Here is a 15,808-nt window from a genome sequence, read left to right on the forward strand (position 1 = left end):
CCCGCGCGCGGGGCCTGCCGCTCCCGTCGGCCGCGGCGCTCGCCGTGCAGGCCGGCCTGGCTGCGGGGAAGCCGGAGGGTGGGACGGGCCGGGCCCACCCAGCCGCCGCCCTCGCCCGCCCGCGCGCGCGGGGGCACCTGCGGCGGGCTGATCCCCGGTGCCGCCGCCGCCGCCGCATCGTGCGAGCGAGCGAGCGAGCGGCCCAGGAGGATGGACGTTGAGCCCTGCGCGTCCCGTGGCAGCAGCGCTGCCCGCCTGCGAGCGCCGCCGCTTCCTGCCCTCCGCCGCCCTTCCCCGCGCCGCGAGGCAGCCTGTGCTTGCGGGAAGGAGGCTCGCCCAGGGAGCGCCTCAGTCGGGCGCGCTCCGGCCCCCGCTCTGGAGGACCGCGTCCGCCCGGCATCCCGCCGGGGCCTTGCGACAGCGCCTGCGTTGCCCCGCGCAGGGCGGCCGTGCCGGGATGGCGGGGCTTGCGCGGATGCACATGGCCTGCCTCGGTCCCCGACGCCGGACTCTGGAAAGCGGGGTGTAGCAGAAATGCACTTCTGAAACGCCTGAAACTTTTAGGCAAAGTTCAGCCCAGCCTGCACCTGATAGATATTATGTAACTTTTCAGATGCATGCCTAAGTGTGCCTCAAAGGCTATGGAGACTCCTGTGCAATTGTTTATTCGCTTATTTATTTGTTACTCTCTTTTTGCTTCTTGACACATTAATTCCTAAGAAAGTAAGTATCTTTGCCAATGTAATTTATAGTGAGGCTTGCAGATATTCACTTGCTCCATTGTCTGAGGTGAATAGGAATATTATTGGGTTGTCTGGGGAAGACTGTTGAATTCGGCTTGCAGCGCGTGTGTGGACAGGGGAGTTGGCAAAAACTGCTGGCTAAGGGGGATTTCTGGGCATGTGTAGATACGGCTGGCTGGGGAACCCTGGGAGGTGTAAGATTAAAAAACGATCTAAACATGCATAGGATTGCACCTTAATTGTTAGAAAGAATCCCACTTTCAAAAATCCTGTGTTATTGGCTAGGATCAGACAAGGGTTGCCATTTAAGCATGTTGTTGAAATGTGGGTTATCTTGTTGTCCACACCTAGCTGAAATAACACATGGTGAACAGCCAGACCATAACCACCAGCAGATCATGGATTTGTGATTAGCAAGCCATGGCTTGTTATTGCAGTTGAATGTAAAACAACACGAAAAGCCGTGTTTCAGCAGTGTCCCACTCTCAACCTGGGTTATCATGTTACCTGAACCCAGTCTCTGGTTTGCAACTTGCTGCATTATATGTATTTTTTATATATTGGTAACTTCTTTTTGTAGGAGTTCTTTTAACTTATTGCAAATACTTTAAAAGTATCCCCACATTCCACCCATATAGCAACTTTAATAGGAATCCTGAGGTGTGCGTTTTGGTTCTGATGGCACTTCTTTGTATTCTAAAGGATGCTTTTAGAATGTTAAAAGAGTTTAATTTTTGGTTTGAAATAAATTTGTAGCTTCTTCAATTGTAAATGTTTGGAAAAGGTCTTCAGATCCATTTTCTCCCAGGACTTAGGGCAGATGATATTAAATACACTTTACAATGGTGAATCACAGCCCTCTAACTCCTGAATGGAGCAAAGGGAGAACATAACAGCACAGGTTCTCAGACTAGTCTTTGAGCTTCAGCCAAGGGGCCCTCAGAAAAATTGTGGAACAACACAAAGTATCTGTACTTGGCCCTATGCTTCATTGTTTATATGGACAATGGAAATCAATAACATTTAGACAAGGGCCAGATTATCAAGCAGGTTAACAAGGCCTTGGCCTGGGGCCAGTGATTATCATAATAAAGCGGTTGTGTAATTTAATATTTTTTCTTAAATGCTCACCAGTTGAAAGGATGACTAGGCCTAGGCCCTGCAATTTTTATAATATGATGCTGGTTTTTGATGGTGAAGAAAAAAGATTTTAAGATTATTGGTTCTATGTGTGATTTGTAAACCAAAACTAGTTTCCACTGGTCTCTAGCAACTTTCAAGCTAAAAAACAAACAAACAAACCAAAACATAAAAATGCTTGGAGAACAGCTGTAATACAAAAAGTTATATTTTGAAGTAAGAGAAATTGATGTTTAGATTTTTGTACTTATTTCCTAAGCTTTGCTGCTCTGCATGTCTGTTACTTCGTACTCTGCTGTTCTTTGGAAATTCAAAGCTGCCTTGTAGCATTCCCGCATCAGCTTCCCTGCTGGGGAGTCCCTGTGCATCCAGTGTGCTGTACCAGGATAGCTGTGGTTCTGCAGCGTAGAACCTCCACAGGACAGCCTGCTGGGCCTCCCCACTGCCCTAATGAATTTGAAGGCAAAACTAGATGCTGTGGTGGCAGGCTTGTGCTTACCTGGATTTGCCCATTATTTATTTTATGTACTATTTCATTTATGCAATTTATATGCCGCCCCACTAGCTACAGGCTCTCTGGGAGGCTTACATCACATCAAAAACCAGTAGCAAAGTGGAGTGGTATTAGAACTAAAAGGAAAAATGGGTGGAATTGAACTGTCTTCATGCCTGTCCTTTACCACCTTCCCCATTGCAAGGTGTTCCTTGCAACAGATTTCCCTTCTGGTGGCAGCATTCCGCTGAGAAGAGCTTCTGGGATTATGAGTTCTGGGTGAGGAAGGCATTCAAACCTCCCTCCTACCTAAGTGCTCCTTTTGCTCTGTAAACCAGAGTTCCTGCCAAACACATGAATATGGAGGCTTGTTTAAATCTAGCTGCCCTAAGCAAGTTTGCTCCTGTCACATCATTTTGGCCATGATAGTCCACCCTGGAACTCCTGTTAACAGTCCGCTATAGCTGCACATTTCAGGGGAGGACTGCTAATAGTGAGCAAGATGTCTTTCAAGAAAACCTTGTCTGCTGTTAATAATAATGTCTGCTGAGCTCTCAAAGAGTTCAAGGCCTTCTTTCCATGCTGCTGGAAAAGATTTGCCTTACTGAAACAGGCAGAATCCAGCTATGCCATGCCACCAGTGCAAGTTAGCTTGGGCTAAGATAAAGGACCTCCAGGGTACAGCAATAGTTTTGATTTGTGTGATGTGTTTTCCAGAAAACCTGCTGCACAGGCCAAAACTATTGGTGGTATACTTAAGGTCCCTTACACTAGAATAATTTATTTTGTGTTAGCAGAATTGACAAGATTGGATAGTGACCATTGGACACTTAGCTGAGTTTGTTTGCCACCCAGTCCATCTGTTGCCAAGACTGCAAACAACCCTTTAATAAATATTGAATAATAATTTCAACGTGTCAATCAGTGGATTGATTTTTAATCAAAATAGGAGAGGAGCTAAGTAAATGACTTACATATAAATGCTGCAATTTAATTGCACCACATATTTAATATGTTAATGCTGAACAAGCTGCCAGCTGCTTAATATAAAAGATTTCTGCAGAGATAAAATATGTTAAGGCTAGAAAAGGCTTCCAAAGTGTCATGGAAGACCTACTTCCTATAGGGCTAAAAAACTTCTACTTTTGAATATTTTGTTTTCTTCACAACATGTGAGACATAGGGTTCTGCAAGGGCAGGAGGGACATCTAATGGGATTTGTACTAAATTGAAGTGAGAGGAAATGACTTCTAAAATGGGAAAAATCATGTTTTTCTTCATAATCTTAAAGACATTTGGTTTGGAAAATGAAGACGGTGGAAATAATTATTTGAAATATTTTAAAGAGATAGGCAATTTAGAAGTATGTTTGTATTTGCAGGAGGGAAAAGATGCTATGTTTCTAAAAGTTGATCATCATGGTGATGATTCTGAGGTGCTGGCTTGAGGGAAGGTCAGGAGGCTGTCAGACTGTTCCAGGGATTAGATGGGCGCACCTGCCAGTGGAGGCCAAGATGCATGGCATTGGGGTGGGCGTTCCACACTGTGTTTCTCGGAGGCATTCATGGCAGCCATTCACATGTATGGGAGAATATAAAATACGTACTGGAGAACTCTCTTGGGGATCGTGCATGTCAGGGCAGGTTTTGGCTCCACCTGAACTGTCGCTGCTCAGTTGCTGCCTGGTTGCTTTTCTGAAGCTGGGCTAAAATGGATATTTGTAAATGGAGCCAGTGAAGTGAGTTTTTGACATCGTATTTTACCGTAGAAATCATGAGCAAAACAGATCCACAGACAAAACCAAGAGCAATGTACCACGCTTCCTTTCTTTGCCTGAAACCTTGTTCAGTCGACATTCTAGTCTTTGTACACACGGAGACAGTGTGTATCTTCCCCCCCTTTACTGTGATAACATAGAATTGTGCTGCAGTCAGCTGTGTTGTCGAAGTAAGGCATCCTGGTTCTCTAGTGTTTGGGGGTTGCAGTGACAATAACTGAAATGTTCATTTTGCTGAGCAGTTAATCTGCATATTGAGAAGTTAGTGATGTAAGGAGGATAAAAGTAGAGCAATAATGTCGCTAGAAGATAAATAACATAGAGGTGAGTGGAAGTTGGAAGGGTGTATTATCTTTTCTCCATAAATGTGGATTTATTCATTTTAAAATGGATGAGTGTTTCCCAGTGTCTGGCCAGGAAATTACCAGCAAGACTTAAGTGGCTTTGTTTAAAAAAAAAAAAAATCAAACGTGAGTCATGTTGCTACAGCTTATTCTCATTCAGCTCGTAATGCGGTGATTGTTTGGCAGTTCTGTAGTGGAGGGTGGTGGTATTTATCACATGGGATTCAGCCATCCTCAGAGAGTTGGGGATACAAAGATCTGCAGCTTTGTGCTGTTCATTTCCTAGCTTCATTTGACAGGAAACTTGCAATTCTTTTGATTAATGGATCTAAAACTGTCTTTCATAGTTGTCTATGTTCAGGGCTAGATTGAGTGCTCGCAGTATAAGGTTGTCAAGACTTTGGGGCAATTTCGGCTAATGCATGATGCACTTGCGTTGGTCCTAGTGGTAGGTGGTACAGGACATGATGCATGCTGGCTGTCTCCTTGAATTTTGAATACCATTAATTCTAGAATTCAAGATACCATCATTGACTTACACAGTAAGGGTAAGCAGAAGGTGCATCAGAATTTACTGGTAGATCTCTGAGTAATACGAAATACATTGGCAAGGATTTCTGACTCTTGGTAATTTGACAATGGCAACAACAAAGCAATCACCACAGTTATACTACTAAATTTAAGGGAGGGATGGGATAACTAGGAGCTGGTGTGTGTGTGAGAACTGCAAACCTAGTTAAGTTCTGGTTCTTAAAACAGATTTGCAGGCTCAGAATTCTTCAGTTAAAAGTGTATTCTTCATTTCTAAGGCTTCCGTGTAGTGGTAGCGCTCAGAAGAGCTTTTAATTTTCACTTGTTTGTAAAGCTCAGTTGGTGACTTTGGAGCCAGTGGCTGACTTGCAGCCCAATCTGCTTTGCAGGATTATTGTGAGGAAGAAATGGGAAGGAGGAGAACCATGTAAGTCACCTTGAGCTCCTTGAAGGAAAGGTGGGATATAAAGGTAAATAAATGAATAACATATTGGTGCCTGTTAAACAAAAAGCAGATCCCAAAAGTGAAGTCTGCCCACCCCCATTATAGAATATCTAATATCCAATATGTTGGAGTACAGATAAGCCTCTTGCATATTCTACGCAAAAGAAAAATTTGTATTTATATTCTGATTACTAACCTTAAATAGTGAGGACTAGCTTCATAAGTATTTGAAGTTTTGTAACAGTCAGCCTATGACATACTGCATCAGCAGCATTTATTTTCCTGACTCTAGATAGCATCATTAACTGCAACTGGAAGAGGTCTTGGGCCTTTCTGTCAAGTTGATTGAGTATTTCTTCCCGCTTAATACATTCTCACTGGTCCAGACTTGTTGCTGCCCAAGTTCCCTGCATTTTCTGCTTCATCAGAGAGCAAATATATTTTTTGATGAATATACTGAATTGTCAACGTTTTGAAAACTTTTTTCCAGTGCCCTAAATCCAATGAGATCTTCATATTGAGCAACAAATGTGAGATCTAGTTGGCATGTTTATATGCTGTGTGCATCTGATGTTTCCCAGTAATCAAACGTGCTAGAACGGAAATTATATATTTGGGTTGGGCTCAAATAGGTTCAGGCAGTCCCTGGCTTATGGATGAGTTCCATTCTGAGAAGGTCTTTAAGTTCAATTTGTGTTTAAGTCAGATCGTGTACATTCAGCATTTAGCATGAGTAGGCCAAATGTTTGTCTTAGTATATGTATATAGTTTCTTCCTCCTCTTAATTTATTATATTCTTGTGTTCTTATTCCCACCCTCCCCTTCACTCACCAGTGCCACCTCTTTGTACAAGGAAATGCCAGAGAGATTTCCCTGTTGGATGGGCAGGGCAAGAAGGCATGCTTCGGAGGCCTCCCTCTCTCCCCTTTCAGTTCTCCTCTCTTTATGGTCATGACGATTTTCCACAGTAGGGCACAAAACCCCAGAAGTCCCTGTGTTTGTTACTGCTGTTTGACTTTATTTTATTTTATTTTATTTTAATTTAATTTAATTTAATTTAATTTAATTTTTATTTATTTATTTATTTATTTATTTATTTATTTATTTAAGAGACTTATATGCCGCCCCATTCGCCGAAGCCTCGGGATGGCTCACATCCATAAATAAACTTCCATAGAATAATATAAATTAACAGTATAAATTAAGTCACCCTGGCCAAAGAATAAAATGAATAAATACTGTTAACAATTAAAATGACATTTGAATAAAAAGGTCTTCGCCTGGCGCCGAAAAACAAATAACGACGGCGCCAGGCGGACCTCTCTGGGGAGCACATTTCATAGATTGGGCGCCACCGCAGAGAAAGTCCTCCTCCGAGTACTCACCCTCCTAATTTCCTTCACGGAGGGTTCCCGGAGAAGGGCCTCTCCCGCAGATCTCAAGGGGCGGGTGGGCACATATGGACGTAAGCGCTCCTTCCGGTAACCAGGACCCAAGCCGTTTAGGGCTTTATAGGTCATCACCAACACCTTGAATTGGGCTCGGACTTCTATGGGAAGCCAGTGAAGCTGACGGAGGACTTTAACACAATTTTTTAATTGAATAGGCTTTATGGCAGTTAGTTTGTAAATATGGCATTTGTTCATAAGTAACTCAGGCATTTATAACCTGGAGACTGCTTGTAACTTGCTCTGGTGAGTTTAAGGCGCAGCCCTCGGTTGACGACCACAAGCTGTTGAGCTTGGAGGCATGTGGTCATCCCTTGCAGAGCAGAGAGAGCAGAGAAGCAGTGGAGATGATCCTCACCTTGCCATCCTCCTGCCCTTCATTTTCTGCTAGATAGGCCTTTTTTGCTGTAGATTCTTGGAGGGGGAGAGGAGGAGGCTGGAAGGACTGCGGATAGCTTGGACCACTATCCGAAGGTTGCTTTTCTTCATCATCCTGAAAGGGGAATCAAAGCTCTCATTCCCATTCCAAGGTCAGAACACCATGTCTGGGAATCCTAGACAGCGTCTGCAAAGCCATAGGATAATCCAGATTCCTTGATTCTAGGCAAAACACAGCCTTGGAGTGGGGAATTGGCGGCCCACCACTCCCCCAGCCGCCAGCACAGGAGGAGCCGCAGTGCCTGCCCTGTGAAGTTGGAGAAGCAGCTGGGGGCGGGTGGGGGGAAATATCTGAAACGCTCCAACAAAATGAGCTCTTTTAAATGTTTTGGCAAGGCAAGAGAAGAGGGAGGTGAATGCTTCCACCAGTCCTCCTGCCCTGCGTAGGATAATCATAAAACATGAAGTGTTAGCAGTATCTTTATTTTAAATGGTCACTTTATACCATGAAAATACAGTATAGCGGAAGATAGAAACACAGCAGAAGTGCCAATTACATATGCTTTTTTGCATAGTGAAACAATTAAAAATCATGCATGACTTGTCTCTGTAAACAGTTAAAGTACAATCATATTCAGTAACTACTGAAGTTAAAAAAACATTTAGTGCATCAGGATGGCACATTCCTCTCCATGATTAGGATCAGGACCTGTTTAGTCAGCCTTTTTCTGCTTCACCTTGCACAAAATCTTGCTCAGATTATTGTGTGTGTGTTGTTAATATCACTGAGGTGATGTACAACAATGAAAAAACAATAAAGCAGCAAGCATTAACGTTAGCATTAACACATTAAATATAACACATCCAAACACTCTTCAAGGGTGGCCCTACATAGAGACTGTTGTAATAGCCAAGCAATTGTGCAACCAAGATGTGGATGGATCCTGTTGCCACATGAGAGTGGCTTCCTAAGCTTTGTAGCTGGTGCTCTGAATGCAGTTACGCAAAGGCATTCGTTGTGGAAGCTGGCCTTGCAGAGGAGGTGCAGCCTCTTGCAGAGCAAGCTGACTCCCAGTCCCCAAGCAACACTTTCTACTGACCAGTTGTTGGGAACGGGTATGTCCGACAGCACCTTCTAATCAGAATTGTCCTTCTGGCATCTTAATCCTGTGCAGCAGAGCTAATAGAAATTGGGAAGAAAGGGTTAAACTTCACTCCTCCACCTCTTCACTAGACCCCCAAGTAACTGCAAGGGGTTGCTAATGTTCCTGTGTTTGTGCATATTTGTTCGTCTTTATTTTTTCAAGGGAAAAAAAGGGAGCACCTCATTAGAACTTGTCCCAGATCTTGTTTGGTTGTTGCACTCCATAACAATTTTCAGTCTTCCCTGAAATGTCCCTGCCTGCTGTGCCTCTGTGGCTGTGCTCCTTTTGGCTGCTGTCCTGGCATGGGAAGGTTTGGGCGTTTTGGCGTGGCCGTTTACAGCCAAAGCTCTGTGGCCCTTTGGCTTGCCTGTGGCTTAGTGTGTCATCTGGATTTAGCAGCAAGGGTTGTTCAAACAATGCAATGAGTGACTCCTCCGGTTACTTAGTGTGTTGTGCAAACTCAGTCATTGGATGAAATGTTTTATGAACGTAAGAAGAGTACTGCTGCCCAAGATTCTGTTTTCAGGGTCCAACCACATGCCCTGTTATTGGAAGTCCATAAGCAGGGCATGAATGCAATGGTAGCACATGTTCCTCGAGGGCATGCTGCCTCTTACGGTGAAGGCAATATGCAGCCATCATCACTTGCTGTCATTAAAGAGGCTTGTCCCCCATGCATTTGCATGATCCCCTCTTAAAACCAGTCCATAGTTCAGCTTTGGGTTTTGTGATGTACTTACTTTATGCTCAATCTCCTGCCATGAGTTTCATTTATATTTTGCAGTGAGTGAAGCTTCTTGAGATGAGGTTTAATTCACCCAAAATATGTTTTATGACTTTTACATAAGGTTATCTAGAGTTTTACAAAATGCTACAATATGTAGCGTTTTCAGTGTTATAGGGTTTTATTCCCTTTTAGGCCTGTGTAGAATAGATCCATTGAAATGAATGGCAATTAAATTAGACTGGCGTCAGATACAATCCATAAAGTTTTAACTTGAAATCCAAATATGCTGCTGTTACTTAATACTGTGGCTGTATGTGGCTTGGCACACACAACACTGCCACCCGTGTTTTCGTGTTTACGAAGCAGGTGTGGATGTGCTGGCTGTGGGCACCCATCTCCTTCCCACTCAATAAAAACCCAGGGATGCTCCATGTCTGGGCTGTTGTTTGCAACATCCGACTGTGCTGTGACTGTGCTCATCATCTTGGGCCCTCCTGCGAGTGCCTCCTCTGAGAGAGGCTCAGAAGGAGGCAACGGGGAGAGGATCTTCTCAGTAGTGGCCCTTAATTATAGAACATTTTCCCCAGTGAGACTTGCCAGGCACCAATTGTCTTAGCCTTTTGGTTCTAGTACTTACAATATTTTATGGTTTTTACTTTTTGCAAACTGCCCAGAGTGCTTTGGCTATTGGGTGGTTTAAACATGTGATGAATGAAATTAAAATGAAATTCAAGAGCCAAATTGTGGGTTGTTGTGAGAGGGGCAACTGATTCTTGCAACCCAAGAACAATCCAGGGTTGCAAGTGTGGATTCCTCCCATACCAGCCCTTGAACGATTTCTGGCTTGTGTAGCTCAGTGGGAGGCAGTATAGGGCCTGGGAGCCGCTGTGTCCATTCACCGCAGTTTGTTCATGGCTTGTTTTGCATGCTTCAGCTGCTTGGGGTTTGTTTTAAACCCTGGATAGCTGAAAAGCATGAAACAATTCTAGTTGTTCAGATAATAAGACTTTGGAGGCATCCATGATTCTGAGGGTGTAATTCAGTAAACACTTGGGTGAATGCTTTACTGGATTGGCTTTTTTTAAACATAAACCTACATAGGATTCTTTCACACAAGCTACTTGGAGAGAGTTTTTAGCTTAAAAGTGGCCTAAATATATTTAAAGCTTTCTAAATTTCATAAATAGGCTAAATAGTATAATTTTATAGGCATTATGATACATAATGTTGATAAAGCAGTAAACAAACTTTGGTTTGAAAGAAAAAATGCATGAATTTCAGTCTTCCTTAAAATTGGTGGAGGACAAAAGAAAAGCCAGTATTTTTAAAGGCTTTCAAATTACTGGAAACTTGACATTTTACTTGTGCTGATATTTTCTGTTTAACTAAAATTGGAATTCCATTGGTCTTAGACCATTCCTATGCTTTAGGAGTATACAGAATCTCAGAACCAGATTGCGTGTGGGTATCACTATGTATTCGTTCTCTTCTTTCCCCCTCTGCCAGGGTAAGATTTTACACCAAAATAATTCTCACATTTTAATTTGTATTTTGTGTATTAAGAGTGGAGAAAGAGGTATGTGGTACTACACCAAGTATGCCAATAAGGAAAGGATCACATGTGCAAGTAAAATATTCCCAGGTGGTTTGAACACATCATGACACACATTCCACGGAAGTATGAAAAGCCTTCAGGATTGTTAACCAATTAATGGAAAATTCTTTTCCAAATGTGGAAATGGCAGTCAGGTTGCATATCAAATGCAGATCCATCCAACATGGAAGATAGGTAGATATGCTGAAACCTTATATGTCTGTAAGGATGAGGCACAGCTATGCCATGAGGACTGACTTTAGGGGGGAAAATCTAGCCCAGATATACCTTTTTCTTGGCATCACAAAATACATTGTGGTATGTTACAGTTGTAATATTTCTGATCCCCAAATAGTCACTTGCACCTGGGTCAAAGCTTTTGCTTGCCTGTATTCCCCCCCTCCCCCATGCTATGCTTAATTAATGACCTACAAGGCTTAAAAACTAACAAGTAAACATAGTTTGCAGTTATATCTGAAATGGCAAAATGTGCTTTGGATGAGCTCTTCAAATCATGAATTCAATTCACATTGGAGGAAAAGGACAAGAAAGGTATTACTTTGTCTTAAACAGATGTCTCTTACCGAATTTTCTGGGGTGTGTGTTTGGCTCTTTGGGAAACATTAACTGCTTCTATATTAATATGTTTTCACAGTTTTTACTGAGAAAAATATAGTGGATTACTTTAGTCCTTTTTATTTTTAATATTAATTCACTAGAACATTCAGAATTCGAGTATGGTCATATATTAATACTCCTAACTATTAATGGGTAATGGCCAGGTTTCTCTAGGAGATGGCTGTCATTTAAGGTTGAAACAGGAGCTTTTGTTGCTGCCTTGGGTCATTCTTGCACCTAGATATGTGCATGTTTACAAGCCAGACATAACTATATTTTCTGTTTTCTGTTATCCTTGCCTAGAAAGTAGTGAAATAAGGCAACCTTCTAGTTATAACATGCATTAACCAACCTACCCGTTATCAAGTTGTCCTTGGATCTGTGCTTGAGAGGCAAAGTTCATTTGAAAATATTATTTAGATGTACACTTCTTTCCAACAGAAATAGGTTAAGCCTGTTTGTTAATCACAGCTACTTGGAAGTCAGTGGGACTTAACCCATAAATAAATTTCCTTAGGATTGGTATGTTTGGGTCCACATGAAACTAACACTGAATGCAAAGACCCCTTATGTAATAGTGTTTATTTACACACCCAATCTTATGTGTTTTTTCTACAGTCAACTTGCTAAAATAAGATGCCTTTCAACTGCTCACAGTTAAAAACATCCTTGGGAAAGAATTTTTACTTCTGTAATGTTACACATGCTAGAACCCCCACTGCTATCCTTGCTATTAAGATTTTTCTTAAATGTCATTGCCAAAGAAATAATTGCCCTAAAATACTCTCCCACCACCTCTGAAAAGATGCACTGTTTTCCTTCTCCCAAATCCTCATCAAAAGCAGAGGTAGGAGCAGACTCTGGGCCCAAAACATCTACTGTAATGCTGCCAAGATCCTTGTCTCAGAAGAGTAGCCCTGAACTGGATCAAGTGTTCCATGACCTTGCATTTTGAAATGTTTCCTTAAGTCATTTAAACTCATTGATCTGGTTTGTCTGTCATGGCAGCCAACCTGAGACCACAGCTGAATTATTCCAGTGGGGCGGTCACACTGTGCCTTGTGCCAACAGGTTTTGCTTTTGCATGGTGCCTGTTGGTGCCCGGCTTGCTATGGCTTCCCATATTTTGCAGACATGGGCAGCAGCGGTCGTTGAAGGGTTAGAGGGTAAATTAAGCCATGGTGGGCTGTCGTGACATGCAGCTAGGCGTGTTGTGACCACGTTCACACAACATGACTGCCACACCCAGGATTGAGTATAAGTTGAAATGTGAGGTTGCTAACCACAAGCAAACCACATTTCACAGCCAGACAGCAAATCATGGACTCTTTTTACTGGTAGCTCATAGCATGGTTAACACACCATGGCTTGTTAGTGTAGCTGGGCTCATGCAATACAGCAGTTCATGTTTCGCCAATGTATGGCTCAGCACAGAACCCACACTTACTTGCTTTATTAATATTTCTGTACTGCCTGTAGCTGAAGCCCTCTGGGCAGTTTGCAACAATAATCACAGAAGCATGCGCTCAAGTCTCCGATCCAGATTTTAACCTGGCTTGACTCTGCTTAGCCTCACACCTTGCGTGTGGGTTGGCTTGCTCTGTGAACCCAGCTTGACTCCAGTAATAGGCGTTGTGGACTGTCCGGACCTAATAACTTAGACTTTGATGAAAGTTCAGCATAATGTTATACTATTATAATAATCTGAAAACTGGCAGTTCTTCATGAACATTTCTAGTTTGTTGTTGTTAGTTGCGAATCCCTTGTCTGACCCATCGCAACCCCATGGACAACATTCCTCCAGGCCTTCCTGTCCTCCACCATCCCCCGGAGTCCACCTAAGCTCACACCGACTGCTTCCGTGACTCCATCTAGCCTTAACAAGTCCTATATATTGATATTGATGAAGGCATGCTGTAGATTAGAAATCATTTATTGTAAGGTTGCTAAACTAGATACAGTTGCATTGTATTTCCCTCCATCTTTAGTTGTATGAAGGTTTGTTTTACCTATTTTTCTGAGGAAAATATGAAGTATATTACAATTTCATGAACACGTACTCTGTGGTAAATTCCACTTAGTTCTGCATAGCTTTGCCACCCAAAGCCCTGCTTTGCCTGGGAAACTGTCCACCTGGAACAGTTGATGTTCAAATTGCAGTCGATTGGTCATTGGTCAGAGCCGCTGTGATTCCATGGAGGGATCATTGGGCCTGCACCCCTAGGAGGGACCAACCCTTGGCAAGTTCAGCTGTCAGCAGCAGTCTACATTTTTATCTACAGATTGGTTTAAAATGATAAGGGGCATTCTGTTGAAAGTAATTGTACACTTGTTCATCTAACAGGGTTGGATCTGAAATTGCACGCTCCAGTAACATTTGTACTGAGATAATCCATGAATCAGCTCTCAAATGTTTAGTCTTGGCATAATAGTTCCCAGCTTTATTCTTGATTTTGAATACACATATTAACTTTTGTTTCTCCAAATAGGTTGAATCTTTTATTTTGGACCAAGAAGATCTGGATAACCCGGTGCTTAAAACAACATCTGAGATATTTTTGTCAAGTGCTGCTGAAGGAGCAGATTTACGAACAGTGGATCCTGAAACACAAGCAAGACTAGAAGCCTTGCTGGAAGCAGCAGGTAGTTTCTTTTACTGTTTGACTTTTTTTTTTCCTTTTGGAGAGAACTATTGATTTTAACTTGAAAGAACCGCTGTCACTTTGCATTGGCACATTAACTATTTGAAGCGGAAATGTCAACCACAAATTTAATTTTTAGAATTGAGCTTTTTTGTTTTTGATTTAAAGAACACACTTCAGAGAGTTTACGACTGCTATGCTAAATCTAAGATATAGTAACCTGCTAATCTGCAAAGCTTTGTAGAGATTTTACTCTAGAATAGTGCTTCAGATATTAATGATAGTAAGTTTAGGGATTTAAACTACTTGAAACTGGAATGTTTGCCATGGAACCTATTTCCTAAAGGTGCATGCATTTAAATGTTCGCTTCAGAATTAAGTATGATAAAGGTACATAGAATGACAGGACATAAATATGTTCCCATTTATCTGGATAAAAGTGCTTAGTGGTAATAAATAATTTTGGGCATTGGTGATTGGAGATATTTGTAGTATACAGGCAAAAAATAGATCATAGGAGAAGTAAAAAAAAATTCAGAAGGCAAGAATCAGCACAATATATGAATTTGTCCCTCAATATTAGGTTATAGATTATCTCATGGAAAATGGGATGGTGGTATAATGAGTTGACTCAGATGTTTTGAAGCATGGGAAATAAAGACTTAAATTTCTCAATTCTCTGACTTCCAGCTTTGATCAGACCATATACATAATTCAGGCCTAGCACTAAACTGGTGTTGTGGGAATTGTGTAAGCTTTAGCCTCATTCTCTCTCCTCTGCTCAGGAGAAGAGGAGATTAAAAAATTGAGCATTAGCTTTATATCATGAGTGCAGAACTGACAACCCATAGTGTCTTCCTCACTGTACCGTAGCCCCTGCCCAAAAATACAGAATGAAAAGGTGACTGTAGGACATACAAACCATATTTGGGTTGGGGGCATTATATAAAGGAGTTTTCTGATATAGCACATCCTGGGTGTGCATAACCTGGTGCATAACCTGGGTTTCAGGTTAGCATATTTTAATCCAAACATTGTTGTTTCTTCTCACTCACAATCCATGATTCTGGTTCTGATGCCATGCTTAAGTGGCACCAGAAAGTGGATTGCTACAGTGCTGTTTACATGGGGCTGCTTTTGAAAAGTGCAAAGCTGCAATATTGCTGACTGGATCCAGAGATTGGGAGCCTGCGGAGGCTGCTGCTCTGGCTTCATGGACTTCCAGTCACCTTCTGGGTCCAATCCAAAAGTGCTGAATATGACTTTTAAAGCCCTAAATGGCTTGGGGCTGGGTGTTTAAAAGGACCATCTTTTGTTTAAGACTTCTTTTCAGACTATCAGCCATCCTGTACCAGCAACCGTTGAGCTGTGTTTAGTGGTGAAATGGGTCCTCTAGAAAATACTGTAGTGCCCTAAATTTATTGATGCCTTCGTATGTTTGTTTGACTTTGTAAAACTGCCCCCTCAAAAAAGACTTTTGTTATCTTTTAATTCACTTGCTCTATAAATCTCTCTTAATAGTAGTTGAACTGAAATGTTCAGAGGAAGGAGTGTAAGGAAACTGTATGCAGTTGAGTCATAACTTAAAATTTACAAGCAACCCAGTAAAAGTAATTTCTGACTAAAGCTTTCAATGTAATTTTAAATGACATGGATTGCATTTTACTGATTCCTCACTGAATATTTCAGTTCGGCTACTGTTAGAGATTATTCACAGAGTCCCTGGCCATCAGTTTGTAGCTTGAGGATAATCCCCAAAGGTTTGCATGCCTTGTAGCAGGGA

General features: G+C 42.1%; 1 protein-coding gene across 11 annotated transcripts in view; it reads left to right on the forward strand.

The window, feature by feature from the left end:
* The window catches only part of LOC123029740 (ankyrin repeat and KH domain-containing protein 1-like), an 84,458-nt gene that overhangs the window by 488 nt on the left and 68,162 nt on the right, over nucleotides 1–15,808 (forward strand). For 7 of the 11 annotated variants that reach the window (XM_044443006.1, XM_044443004.1, XM_044443007.1 and 4 more), the window contains exon 2: nucleotides 13,871–14,026. In XM_044443006.1, coding sequence (XP_044298941.1) covers nucleotides 13,871–14,026 — 156 coding nt within the window. Of the gene's footprint in view, nucleotides 1–11,248; nucleotides 11,318–13,870; nucleotides 14,027–15,808 lie in introns of those variants that run through there. The other 4 variants (XM_044443012.1, XM_044443014.1, XM_044443015.1 and 1 more) reach the window with 1 other exon arrangement.

This window comes from Varanus komodoensis, unplaced genomic scaffold, assembly GCF_004798865.1.
Source record: "Varanus komodoensis strain SLA01 unplaced genomic scaffold, ASM479886v1 scaffold40, whole genome shotgun sequence".
Lineage (NCBI taxonomy): Eukaryota > Metazoa > Chordata > Lepidosauria > Squamata > Varanidae > Varanus > Varanus komodoensis.